The sequence below is a fragment of the Vigna angularis genome, chromosome 7 (genome assembly GCF_016808095.1).
Source record: "Vigna angularis cultivar LongXiaoDou No.4 chromosome 7, ASM1680809v1, whole genome shotgun sequence".
NCBI classification, from domain to species: domain Eukaryota; kingdom Viridiplantae; phylum Streptophyta; class Magnoliopsida; order Fabales; family Fabaceae; genus Vigna; species Vigna angularis.
In genome coordinates this window covers 14,349,051-14,362,169 of record NC_068976.1, presented here as the reverse complement: position 1 = coordinate 14,362,169, position 13,119 = coordinate 14,349,051, and the positions used below count along the sequence as shown (strand labels likewise).

At 31.8% G+C, this 13,119-nt stretch overlaps 2 protein-coding genes across 2 annotated transcripts; one reads left to right on the top strand and one right to left on the bottom strand.

Annotated features, from left to right (window-relative positions):
* Positions 1 to 3,682: 3,682 nt before the first annotated feature.
* LOC108337495 (uncharacterized) lies at positions 3,683 to 5,931 on the bottom strand. Its single transcript, XM_017574028.2, has 4 exons — positions 5,654 to 5,931; positions 5,367 to 5,562; positions 4,513 to 4,599; positions 3,683 to 3,999 (listed from the first exon to the last, which is right to left on the bottom strand). The coding sequence occupies exons 1-4, from the start codon at positions 5,881 to 5,883 to the stop codon at positions 3,850 to 3,852; spliced, it is 663 nt and encodes a 220-aa protein (XP_017429517.1). The 5' UTR covers positions 5,884 to 5,931; the 3' UTR covers positions 3,683 to 3,849.
* A 3,837-nt stretch (positions 5,932 to 9,768) lies between these two features.
* On the top strand, positions 9,769 to 10,231 carry LOC128197656 (uncharacterized). The gene is made up of 2 exons (XM_052879804.1): positions 9,769 to 9,876; positions 9,953 to 10,231. The coding sequence occupies exons 1-2, from the start codon at positions 9,802 to 9,804 to the stop codon at positions 10,223 to 10,225; spliced, it is 348 nt and encodes a 115-aa protein (XP_052735764.1). The 5' UTR covers positions 9,769 to 9,801; the 3' UTR covers positions 10,226 to 10,231.
* Positions 10,232 to 13,119: the final 2,888 nt, after the last annotated feature.

Genomic DNA, 13,119 nt, shown 5'->3' with positions numbered 1-13,119 from the left:
AAAATGATAACACATATGACTACGGTTGCAATGTGCTTCATATATTTTTATCTGTGTGTGAGTATGTATGACCAGATCTGTTGAGTGTTGACAGCATGTGTTGAGAATAAGAAATATGATGAGTTGTGTAGATATGGAGTTTACTTTTGCATGATTATGATTTTACATACATACACACTTGTGTGGTTAAGGATGAGAGAGGCATTGTTTGATATTGATTATACAGCTACTTGGTCAAACCGCCAACCTTAACACATCATGATATATTTGGGAACCCTTTTGAGCCTTGAAAATGTTTTCCTTCCACCTTGAGCCTATTAGATGATATCCTACCTTACACCTTAGAAGAGAACATGTATTATGCTTTAAAAGAGCTTAAGGTTGAATTCAAGTTTGTGGGAAGAAAAGATCAATAAGAGAAAATATGATAAAAAAAAAAGAAGCTCAAAATGAAAAAGAAGGTTGAGTTGTGAAAGAAAATGGTATGTGATAAATGATATATTTTGGGATTTGATTACTGGATTGGGAATTGAAGTTGTTCTCTTCTTAATTGGTGTCTTTGAATCCAAGAAAAACCATGATTCTTTTTCTAGCCAAGTCAAGCCTTAACCTGAAAAGACCTTTGGACTTAACCAATAGTGTGTGAAGTGTGTGAATCAAATGAAATGCAAAAGGTGATGAACTTCTATGTCAATTCTATTGTCATGTGAGGACAAACACTTGAGTGTGAGTAATGATAAATGCCGATCTGGTTGTTCATATTCTATGCACAGATGATTTTGTGAGTGATGCACCATGTCATACTTGTTTGAAATCTTTGGGAATGCATGTGATTATTCTGATGTGCAGAGCCATTTTATCACAATGTCAAATGTCTGTTATGATGTTCATTTTCTTATGTGATTTCATGAGGGTATGAAATAGTTCAAGTTTGGGGGAGTTGATAAGTGTGAAAAAGAGTTGTTTTTATACTTATAAATGAGCTCAATCTTGTAATTATTCATGTTGTTCCTCATGAAAAGTTGTAATAAGTAGTAGATTGTTATGTAAAATATTGTACAATAAATGATATATTATTTAGACTCTGTCAGCCAATTTTCGCAAAGCGAAAGCCAAAATTCGCACTGCCAGAAGAAGAAAATTGGCATAGCGCAACAGTACCTATGCGCTGAGCGAATAACATCAGTTAAAGTGCAGCAGTTAAGAAAATTCGCAGAGCGCACCAGTACATGTGCGCTGAGCGAATTAATGAAGTTAAGTGACTTTAAAAGACGTGATAGAAAGACAGAAACATTCTTCGGGGGAAGTTCCGAACAAAAGAAAGAAACGAAAACATCTCAGGAATTTCCGGAGACTACTTCAAGGCATCAAGACACCATTGTTGCAAGGGATTGCTTCAAATGTGTATGTTTTAGATGACTAGGAGTAGTTAAATTTCCTGCTCAATATATCGTTGTTCGTTCATATGCTCTTTCTTGAATTTACTATCATTGTATGAAAATATAATGTTATTTGAATGTCTTTTGAACATGAACATAGATAGAGCACCTAAGTGATTTGGGATCTAGCGATAGACTCAATAACTTGGTCATTTTTAGCATCGGACTTAATGCAAATTGTATGTTAGATGGACTAAGGGATTAACATTTTGATATATAAATTTAGAACTAGTTGCTAAGGGATTAGGACTAGTATGCCTTGATATGAATGTTTGAATGAAAGAGTTTTATATTCATATGATTCATGAAATCTGATTCCAACGAAGTTTCTTTTAAATATAATTCCTTGCACACCAACTGTTTGATAAAAATACCAAAAAGAGTTTCTTGTGTTTTTTGTACAATTTGATGTCTAATTGAGTTATAAAAGGAAGAATTATCATGTGTTGCACAAGTCTCTTGGGAGAACGATACTTTGAACTTACTCTATATTATTTGGAACGATTTGGTATACTTGTCAAAAATCTACCACACCCAACACCATCAAACTAATTTCACAATTGCTTCCTCAACCCTATCATTTTATTTAATTCCTTTTTTGCCCTTGAGTTTTATTTGAAGCTTTCGGAAAGGTGCGGTGGTGTGGTCCGGATAATGGATACCGGAAGAGGTATGTTAATGACTGGAAAATAGATTCCGGAAGGAAAAAAAAAAAAAGATTCCAGAAGGAGAAAAACCTGTTGGATTTAGAAAGGGACAAAAATATATTCCGGACAAAAAGTTCCGGAACTAATAAGTCATTATCCCAAAAACAATTCGTTTCAAAAAAGAAATTGAAAATTTTCAGAGAAAAGATTTAGAAAGAATTTCGAAAAAAATTTCCGAAAACATATTTTTCTTTTTCTGTAAACAAAATTTCAAAATATATTTTCTACTTCCGGATTACATTTTTGGGAAGTAACTTTCAAATAAGGGCAAAAGTGGAAATTCAATAAATGAATAGGTGCAGGAAGTAATATCCAATTAATTTTTGTGCTACTCCTGTAGACACTATACAAGCCACTAATGTTAACTTGACTTTCTTTGTTGCAACCCCACGACTATCCCTGCTAAAGGGAAAAAAAATAACTATGTACTACGAGGAATTGAAGATTGAGCACTATGGTGAAGATGTAGAAATATCACATATCAATTTCAAGAGATACTTATATCTATGTTTGGATAAAGTTGGTTTAAGATTTAGAATTTAAGGTTTATGAAAAAATATGAACATAAACCGAATGTCAACTCGCATTCGCAGTTAATTTTAGTTCATGAAGAAACTCAATGCATTATAGTTGTTATCTTTTTCTCTTGTATATTGAAAAACTTTTCCAAGCATACATACCTAAGCAATGATTAATGAGTAAGGAGTACTTGAATAAACTTTTTGGTCAGTAGATATGAATCAGTTTTGACTGATCATCATTTCATACATGGTTTTACCATGTAAACAAAGCTGCTATATGCAGGAACTTTTCTCATATTTAGTTACAGTGCTAACGCAAATAAAATGAATTTGTTCACACATTATCAACTACATACATGGCTACTCTAAACAAAAAGGCGATAGATAGTTTTTCTCTGTTTTGGTGCAACGCATAGCTGCTGATTGGTGGCTATCTTGTTTTAGGAGGTTCCAATATTAACAAAGTCTTAATGTCACATGACTGAGATTTGATTTGTACAGAAATTTCAAGATAAATTTGGGAGATATCAAAGAAAAGTTTCATAAAGAATTCATGCTAAATTACTGATAGTAATATCAATAACAATAATAATAAATCATTAACGACATGAAACTTAATAACGTCTTTCATATGCATCCTATATTTCAAATAAAAGTACCACCTATATTATTGCATGGTGCTCTTAAGATGTTATGGAATTTATAAAGTCAAATTACAAGAGAACGAAGCATATTAACTAACAAGAGGAGCTATATACTGATGAGCGTGTTTGGATTAACATTTAATCAATCAAATTATGATGAGATAAGTAAATATTCTGTTTTTCTATTTCGTGTTGAGAATTGATATTTAATTCTAACATTAATTGCGTTCAAGCAAATGTGGATATTTTGAATCAAAAACACTTATAACAAGTTTTAATATCAATCTACATACACTAACCAAAACGCACACCATCTCTACCTGATATTTGTGTCAGCATAACTTCTCTATTTGCGATAAGAGAATGTCAACAGAAAACATGAAACTTTAATTTGGCCATAACTTAAAACGAAAATACCTGATAATAATTAGTGATTAGTACTGTCTAATGTAGAAGAACACCCAACATAACAAGGCAATAACTATCATACTCTAGTAAGAACATACATTGTAAATTCATTGTTGCTCTGCTACTAATGTCAATTTTTTCTCTTCCTTTTAGAGCTCTTGATTGGTTTGGTCTTAGGGTCCTGATTTGATTGCGGTGATGATGATTTCCCCACAGCATAACTCCACAACGCCCTTTCTACATCAGATGGGGTAAAGGAGTCACTTTCTGAACTTAGTTCCTGCAAATTACCACAACCAAATTCCTAGGATGTAAGTGGGGTATAGCAACTTCATCTATAGTTCTAGTCCACACCTTATGACAAAATATTTTCACATTAAAAAAATCATGATTGTCTCTCAGCACCAAATTCATGCCAAAATCAAACCCAAAAGAGAGATAATATCAAGTGTCTAAAAATGGTCTCGATTGCAGTTGCAGAGAAGTTTTTGGAGTCTACATAACTGCATTACGGCTACAATCATGGTAGCATCAACAACGTTTATTTATAATTTTTTACACTTTCAAGAACCACGACGCAACTTCAACTAAAACCTAGGACAATATGTTGGTAATCACAGCCCCCTTTGGAACAAAGAATACTTTTTCAATTCGATAAAATTATTTTCATCAGCATAACATTCCCTTCTTTTACAATCAACAAATAATTTACAATCAACTAATTCCCATCTTCCTACATTAAAACGTAAAACAAAAAGGATGAATCCACACATTGAAAGGCACAGAACAATACCTTCGCTTTCATCTGCAACTTATCTACAAACTTTAGATATTGCTTCAGAGAATAATCTTTTGAGTTTCCAAGAGCTGCCTCCATAGCCTGCAATGCACTCTATTAGTAATCACAAACAAAAATAAGAACTTACTTTTTATATATTGTCCATATAATTACACATTAGCCAATCATAATTAATAGAAATTATTATTATTAGTTCCGAACTAAAGTCCACCCGCTCATATAATATTGTTGGAGTAAATTATTATTGTCTGTTCCAGTGGAACTTAGTTTACCCTTAAAATGTGTATCAATGAGTTTAGGGGAAAAGCATATATAGATTACTCTTCAGCTTACCCAATTCTTAAAACATTGTTGGAAGTTCTACGTTGATCAGTAATAAGACTAGTTTAGAATACATAGTGCAAACCTCATTTTATAATTTTGTAAGTCGATTTTATAAAATTAAGATAGGTGTACCTACTAAAGGACTACTCATTAATGTTCCCCAATCAATAATTAGGGATAGGAGTCTTAACTTTTGAACTCTCCCTTTTGCAAATGTTTATTATTATTATTGTATATTATTATTATTATTATTATTATTATTATTATTATTATTATTATTATTATAAACTTAATTTGATGTAGGAATTAGTTACTCTATTAATAACAACACTAATTAAGTGTCCCTAAAATTATAAAATGTCAAATAAATAAATAAATATGTCAAATAATTATAAGGGTAAGTTATAGAATGGATTACAATAACAGTAAGCAGTAGATGTGAGAGATTAATTATTTATTTGATATTTCGATAATTTGAATGACTAAAATTGTAGTTCAGTGAACAAGTTAACAGAGTAATGGACCTCGTCAGACATGAAAGGGGTTAAGTGCGGAGAGAAAGCAGCCAAAACGGCAGAGGCGGTGGCGGGACCAACGCCTTTCAAAACAGTGAGTTCAGCGACGGCTTCCGAAACATCGGGAAGGCTCTGAAATGCCTTCTCAGAAGCGGATTTCACAACGGCGTCGTCTAGGGACGAAACGAAATCCAACAGACGCGGCCTGAAAAAATTCAACCAAAACAAAATCGTACCCAAACAATCACTATGGTATCATATAGAGAAAGTGAGAGAGAGTGTGTGTGTGTAGTGACCTCCACTTGCCGCGCGTGAGCTTCCATTGCATGAGACTGGAGAGTTCTGAAGTTGTGAGAAAGGGGTTAGGGTTTCGTTGGCGAAGGATGGAAGGTAGCTGGTTGCAGTAGAATTCATCGAGAGAAATCAAATTGGGTTTGTTTTTTGTGAGAGAGAGCGTTTGAATTCGAGATTGGTATGCAGAGAGTGCTTCCTTCCACACCTTCACTTCTGAACATCCAAAATCCATATTCCCACCAAAACCCTCACTCACTTCCCGCTCAACCCATATATTATTTCTCTGTGTTATTCTGGTTTTTTAACATTTTTGCAAGAATAAATAATAGAATTAATTGATTTTTAAAATTATTATTTAATTTTTGAATGTGTAAAAAATGAAATAATAACTGTAAGAAAAAGAAAAACTCTATTTTATGTTTGTAAGCAGGTAACTAATTCAGTCTTTCTATGTTATTTTGTACATTCTATTATTTTGATATCATATAAATTTAATTAACAAACTTATCGTCTTTTAATTTTAACTACTTTGTTGACTAGTTTCCCGAGCATAAACTAATGCTATAATATTAATTTTACATTTAAATATTGTAATTAAAAAATACTTTATTTTTAAGCAATTTTGATACTTATATATTAAATTAAAAGTGTTAACTTATTTAGAGAATATTATATTATATTTAAAACTAATTTATCAACAAGTATAAAAGATTGATACAACATATATTTTTTTTAATTGTATCATTTTATTTTGAAATTTATTTAGACTATATTATATTATTTATAATTATATTCTAGATTTTATTATAGGAAACAATATATTTCAGATATGGGTTAAGGTCAATTATTCGATTTTTAATGTCTCGATTAAGGTTCAAGTTTTTATTGTGTCAAAACTGTTTAAATCGTACTTGAAAAAGATACTCTAATACTAAAGTTATATCAACTTAGACATATAGTAATGAATGTTATAATTAATGTGTTTTCTTATCTCAAATCTTTATTTATAAATTTTTTTTAGTAAGCTTTTAATTAAGGTTGATCTAACTATGACCCAAATTTTAATAATCATGTTTTAACTTTAAATTAATCGATTGTAAGATTCATTTGATTTAGTGTTTTTCAGACCGAAAGGAGTCTTATGTGATCGGACAATCTATTAGATGATCGTTCGAGCTTAACATATTGTCATCCGGATGATTTAGGTAGTCATCCAGTATGATATATAATTATTTGATTTATTATGTGATTGTTTAAGCTTTTACGTTATTATCTAAACTCAATAACCTTGTTGTATGTGATGGTTAAGCATTCAAATTGTAGTTAACTGAATGATCATACAGCACACTATATTTAAAAAAAAAAAATTGTGCAATGCCAAAGAAAAAAAGAAATTACTTGGTTTTACGTTATGGGAGGTGAAAGAAAATGAGAGCGTAAAAAGTGTGTCGAAGTCCCTTCGGCTGCAGGCTGCTTCTTCCTGCACCATCAATATTTTTCCTACATCAAATGTGAATTTTTACTTTTTGAAACATAATGAACTAGTTTTGGAAATATCTTTTTTGGAATATATTTACCAATTTCGGAAATGCATTTTTGGAAAAACCACACATATTTCAGATCAAAGTTAGAATTTATATTTTCGTGATGGAGAATAGAAAGAAATTTGATGGGATGAGGTCCAGATTTGGCAATTGGACTCTGGCCCATCTATTTTAATATATCATATCGAAGAAACTAAAAAGTACATTTTTTTATTTGAACTAGATTTTTCTTTTATTTTCAGAACATGTCTTCATTCTTAACATGAGTTCGAGTACTCTAATTTTTTTTTAAACTATAAATAAACCGTATATTCAGTATCATGTTATAAATTAAAATATATAATTTAGATTTAGTATTTTGTTATCTCAACAAATTGCTAAAATATTTTGCATTCGATCATTCGATGTGCATTTCACATGTTACCATCGTAAATTGTCAAATACAATTTCACAAAATTATCTCAAATTATTATGCATTAATAAACATTATGATTCTTTTTTAACCATAACATATATATATATATATATATATATATATATATATATATATATATATATATATATATATATATATATATATATATATATATATATATATATATAACGATAAATTATTGTGAGTGAAATTGAGAGCTTCACTTATATTCTCGAACAATTTGAAATAAAAGGAATATGAGTTCAAAATAAATTATGTATTCGATTTAGAGCACGTAACTTTTAATTAGATATCTTTGTCAAAAATATTGTTATTTACAAAAGGCCTCTCATTTTCACTTTTATTTTAAATCGTTTATATTTAAATCTCTCCGGAAAATTTTTGTAACTCTTTTGTTAATTTTTCTATCACGGAAACTATAATATAAGATAATTTTATTATTAATAATTTTGAAAAACAATGAAATTAAAGATAAAAATAAAAAAAGGATAAATAATTAAGAGCATTAATATACAGAAATTAAATTACAGGAATATATATATATATATATATATATATATATATATATATATATATATATATATATATATATATATATATATATATATATATTACAAAGGTTTAATTAAGTTTTAACTCTCTATCCTTTCAAATGAGTTCGTTTTAAATTATTTTGGTATATTCAATTTTTAAAATTTAAAAAAAAAATTAATTAGATTTTTTTCACTAAATATCCCTCTTAATTAGATTATATGACTCTTATCTTATTCCAACACCTTTCTTAGTTTTAGTCACGTATAAGCTTGTAATTTTAAAATTTTATAATTTAACTATCACTTATATGAAAAATTTTATCACTTATTTTAGTGACTCCAACTTCTCTTTTTTTATTACAAGTTAGCGTTAATAAATCCTCAACCTGGCCTGTAATTTTGTATATAGAAAATCTTTAACCATCTTTCCATAGACAAAAAAATTGATAAAGAAATTTTCACAAGTGTTAGAGACATTCAAGGACGTCATAGTATAGATTAATTATGAGAAAATTGTATGTGAATAATGTGATTTTCTTTAACATACAAAATTATAAATTATTTGTATAACTTTATATTTATGTATTTCTAAATTACTTGGATAACAATTATTTGACAACTTTCTATAAATTTCACACTATGAATATTGCTTGACAATATTCTTTAACCTCTGTTAAAAAAAATATATTCTTTCACAAAAAGATAAATTATCCATATTTTAATTTTAATTTTCGTTGAGATAAAATTATCAAGATTAATAAATATATTTGAGATATTGTTGACTTTGACACTAAAAATTCTATATATCACAATTTTTTCATTAAAAAAAATACATTAGATGGAAAAACAAAATATATTTAAATTACCCATTGATTCCTAAGTGATATGTACTGTTATTAAGGGTATGGTAATAACTTCAAATATAATAAGGTATTTAAGATACAAATATTAGAATTAATTCCTCACACTGTTCTTAGATTAAACACATTGAAAAGTGGAAACAAATATTTATCTCTTTTTCTATTTATAAGAAAAGTATTGAACACATAAAAGCTTTATTTTTATGTAGTTTTTGTTTTCTATTCATTTAAATATTTGAGGCTTGGAAAATTAGTTGCTGTCTTCTTATTCTTTAGGTTTAATCATTCACTAAGTCCCTATTTTCGCATGGAATCTCAATTTCGTCCCTTTCTTTCTGAAAATATCAATTGGGTCCCAATTTTATGAAAATTGCAACAAATGGATCCTTTCCGTTAAATAGTGTCAAACGGCGTTACGGTGTGTTTGACGTGGCACGCTGTTGTGGACGTGTTATCTGACGTGGTTGATTCAAGCAGGAGTGGGGCACGTGGAAATTGAATATTTTATAAGTAAAAAGAAAAGAATTGTTTTAAACGAAATTGGGGATTGAGGTTTCGTGCAGATCGAATTAGGGATTCTTCTCAGTACTTCTAGGGTTCGGTTCGTGCAGATCGAATTAGGGATTGAGGTTTCGTGCAGATCGAATTCTTCTGAGTACTTCTACGGTTTAATCGAAGTTGCGGTTGAAGATGCATCCCTGCTCGTCTTCGTCATGCAGCGGAGTTAAGAACATAGGAGTTAAGAACAGCAATGTTAGTCCGTTGTGCTATTGTGGGATGAAATGTGTTATCAGAACTGCAAGAACAGTCAAGAACAGAGGCAAGCAATTTTGGGGCTGCCCTAAGTTCAAGGTAAGGTTTTTTGTTGGGTTTTTCGTTGTTCTTATTTTCAGTTCGAGGGTGCCCTGATTGGTGTTTTGTTGTACAGAATGGTGGTGAAGATGGTGGTTGCAATTATTTCACATGGTGTGCAGATCATGGGGTTATTGAAACGGAAACCAGTGCAAAGTGTGAAGGCAAGTCTGAGTGTTTGCTGAACAGAGAAGCAATGGAAGGTGGATGGAAGATTATAAGTGATTTGGACTGCTCTGTGAAGAAATTGGGAAATAGGCTTAATGTACTGTTAGGGATTGTCTGTGTTCTTGTTGTGGTGAACATTATTGTACTTACAATAGTGTTTTTTCGTTCACCATCACCATGATTTCATTGTACTTATGATGGAATGTACTTAGAATGCAATGAACCAAAGTTATTTTGACTATAAAAGTTTGTATTGTTTCTAATTTTTGGTCATATATGTGACGCTCGTTCTTATGATGGAATGTACTTCATGTTGATTTTGCATGTTTTCTCAGTTAGCGAGCGTCCGTATCTAGCGTTCGGTTTTAATTTGGGTTGAATCTTAAAGCGTTCGGTCTGTGTGGTAGTGTTTGTGAGTGTTCGATTTTGGCGTTTTGTTATACTAGTGATTGTAACGTTCGGTAGACTCGAGTAACTTTTAGGCGTTCGTTCCTTATATGTGATGTTGATTTTGCATGTTTTGTCAGTTAGCGAGCGTCCGTTCGGTTTTAATTTGGGTTGAATCTTAAAGCGTTCGGTCTGTGTGGTAGTGTTTGTGAGCGTTCGGTTTTGCGTTTTGTTATACTAGTGATTGTAACGTTCGGCAGACTCGAGTAACTTTTAGGCGTTCGTTCCTTATATGTGATGTTGATTTTGCATGTTTTGTCAATTAGCGAGCGTCCGTTCGGTTTTAATTTGGGTTGAATCTTAAAGCGTTCGGTCTGTGTGGTAGTGTTTGTGAGCAAAACAGTTCTTTAATATCAACATAACATCAATGCACACAACAGATAAATGGAACCTAATGAAGCATATCTGCTGAAATTTAATTAAGCTGAAGTAGTACATAAAAGTGCTGTCATACAGACCAGAATATTACAACAGTTATCAACATGAAGTTCCATCAGTTATCAACTGCAGTACCAGAAATATTTTCTACATATTGTTTTGTAGACAAAAAATATTACAAAATTTAATTCCTACTGTCTACTATGGTTGATTCCCAGAGTGATGTGCTGATGTACTGGGCTGATGTGCTGATGTACATAATATTTCAGATTGTTGAGTGGATGGAGTTGCTTGGGTTGCTGATGTACTGGGCACAGTTCCTGGTTGGGTTGCTGATGGGCAACGAGTTCTGTTATGGCCATGTTCTCTACATATGCCACATCTCTATTGCAAGCCAGATTTTGTCATTCTTGATTCATCCTTCCTCATTTCCCATTGCTCTAGCCTTCGTTTTCTCTTTGGTCGTCCAGGCATTACTCTTTTGTGTGGTGGAGACACATCAGGATATGGAGTAATGTTCCACATGTTGGCTCCATTTAAGGGATATATGATTGTTGAATATGTCTCCTCATATTTGGACTTCATGTAGCAAGACTCAATAAATTGTTCTCCATCAATGTTGAGGAACTTCATTGCAGCCAATGAATGACAACAGGGGATTCCAGTCATCATCCAAGTTCTGCATGTGCATGAGGACTCATCTAGGTTGACTACAAACTTATCTCCATTGTTAGACATGTGACGAACTTCGAATATCTTGTTGCCTGACCAACTGTGTACAAGAAGACAACAATAATTATTAGGCACAGTAGTAAATTAATATATAACATAGAAGTGATTACTGAAATTTACCTAGGAATCCAATTTTGAGTTAAATGACATTCCTTTCTAAATCTGGATAGAATCTTGGGACAAATGGATCCAGTAAATGATGATAGGCTTGACCTGTTCTTTGCCCATCTTTGCATGAGGTAAAGCCGTATCGTCTCCAACATCGTAATGATGGGTTTACTCCTGGCAGAAACGAGGACACTGTTGAAGCCCTCACTCATATTGTTTACTAAGGTGTCAGATTTAGCTCTTTCAGTGAACCTTGATCTTGACCAATACCTACAACAAATAATAGAATTATTATTAACATTATATGAATAAGGAATTATGTTATACTTTTGAAGACTAACCTTGGAGGGATGGCAATCAAATGCTTATAAGCATCTTCGTTTACTGCTCTTATGTTTCTCATTTCCATCTCCCATGTTTGTGGATGTGTGGCTGTAGCTGCCTTCCACATTAAACGCTTCAGGTTTTTACCAGGGTATTTCTTCCTGAAGTTGGCATACATATGCCTCACACAAAACCTTTGATCAACTCTAGGAAGCAATTCATCTATTGCATGAAGTAGACCCTGCAAACAATATACAAGTAATGAATACAGGCAACAAATACTTAACAACCTCAAATTAAAATGTACAAATTAATATTACCTTTTGCTGGTCTGATATAAAGGTAAATGTGGAACAAATTTCAGCCCCTCCAAGGTCATCTACCAACAGTTCCAGGAACCACTTCCATGACTCCTTGTTCTCAACTTCAACAACACAGTATGCAATTGGCAACATCTGCTCATTCACATCTCGGCCCACAGCTGTTAACAACTCACCACCGTACTTACCTTTCAAAAATGCTCCATCTAAACCAATAATTGGCCTGCATGACATAAAACTGTCTTTGCAAGCCTTTAAACATACATAGAATCTCTTGAAAATGACTTTACCCCCCACATCCTCAACCTTTAGTTTCACTGTTGACCCAGGATTTTTGGCCACCAACTCATGGGCATAATCATATAACCTTTTATACTGTTCTTTGAAAGAGCCATCAATTTGCTCTGTTGCTATGTTTTTGGCCCTATAGGCCATACACCTAGAAATACCAATGTTCCATTTCCTTTGAATTTTTTCCCTTATATTCATACCCTTAACTGTAGGATTATCTCTAATAGTTTTGTGTATCTTTTTGCTCAACCACTTGGCATCAATTAATTTAAGGTTGAACTCCCTGCTACAGGTATGGTTGTCCACCATTGTTCTCAACTGCCATGTTTTCACTGCCTTCATATAACCAAAATATAACTTCCAAGGGCATTTACCTTTTGCACCCACACACTTCAACCTGATTCTTTGATTATCATTCTTAACAAAGTGTATATTTCTTCCATTATCCAACGCATAATCTTTTATAGCCTCCAAA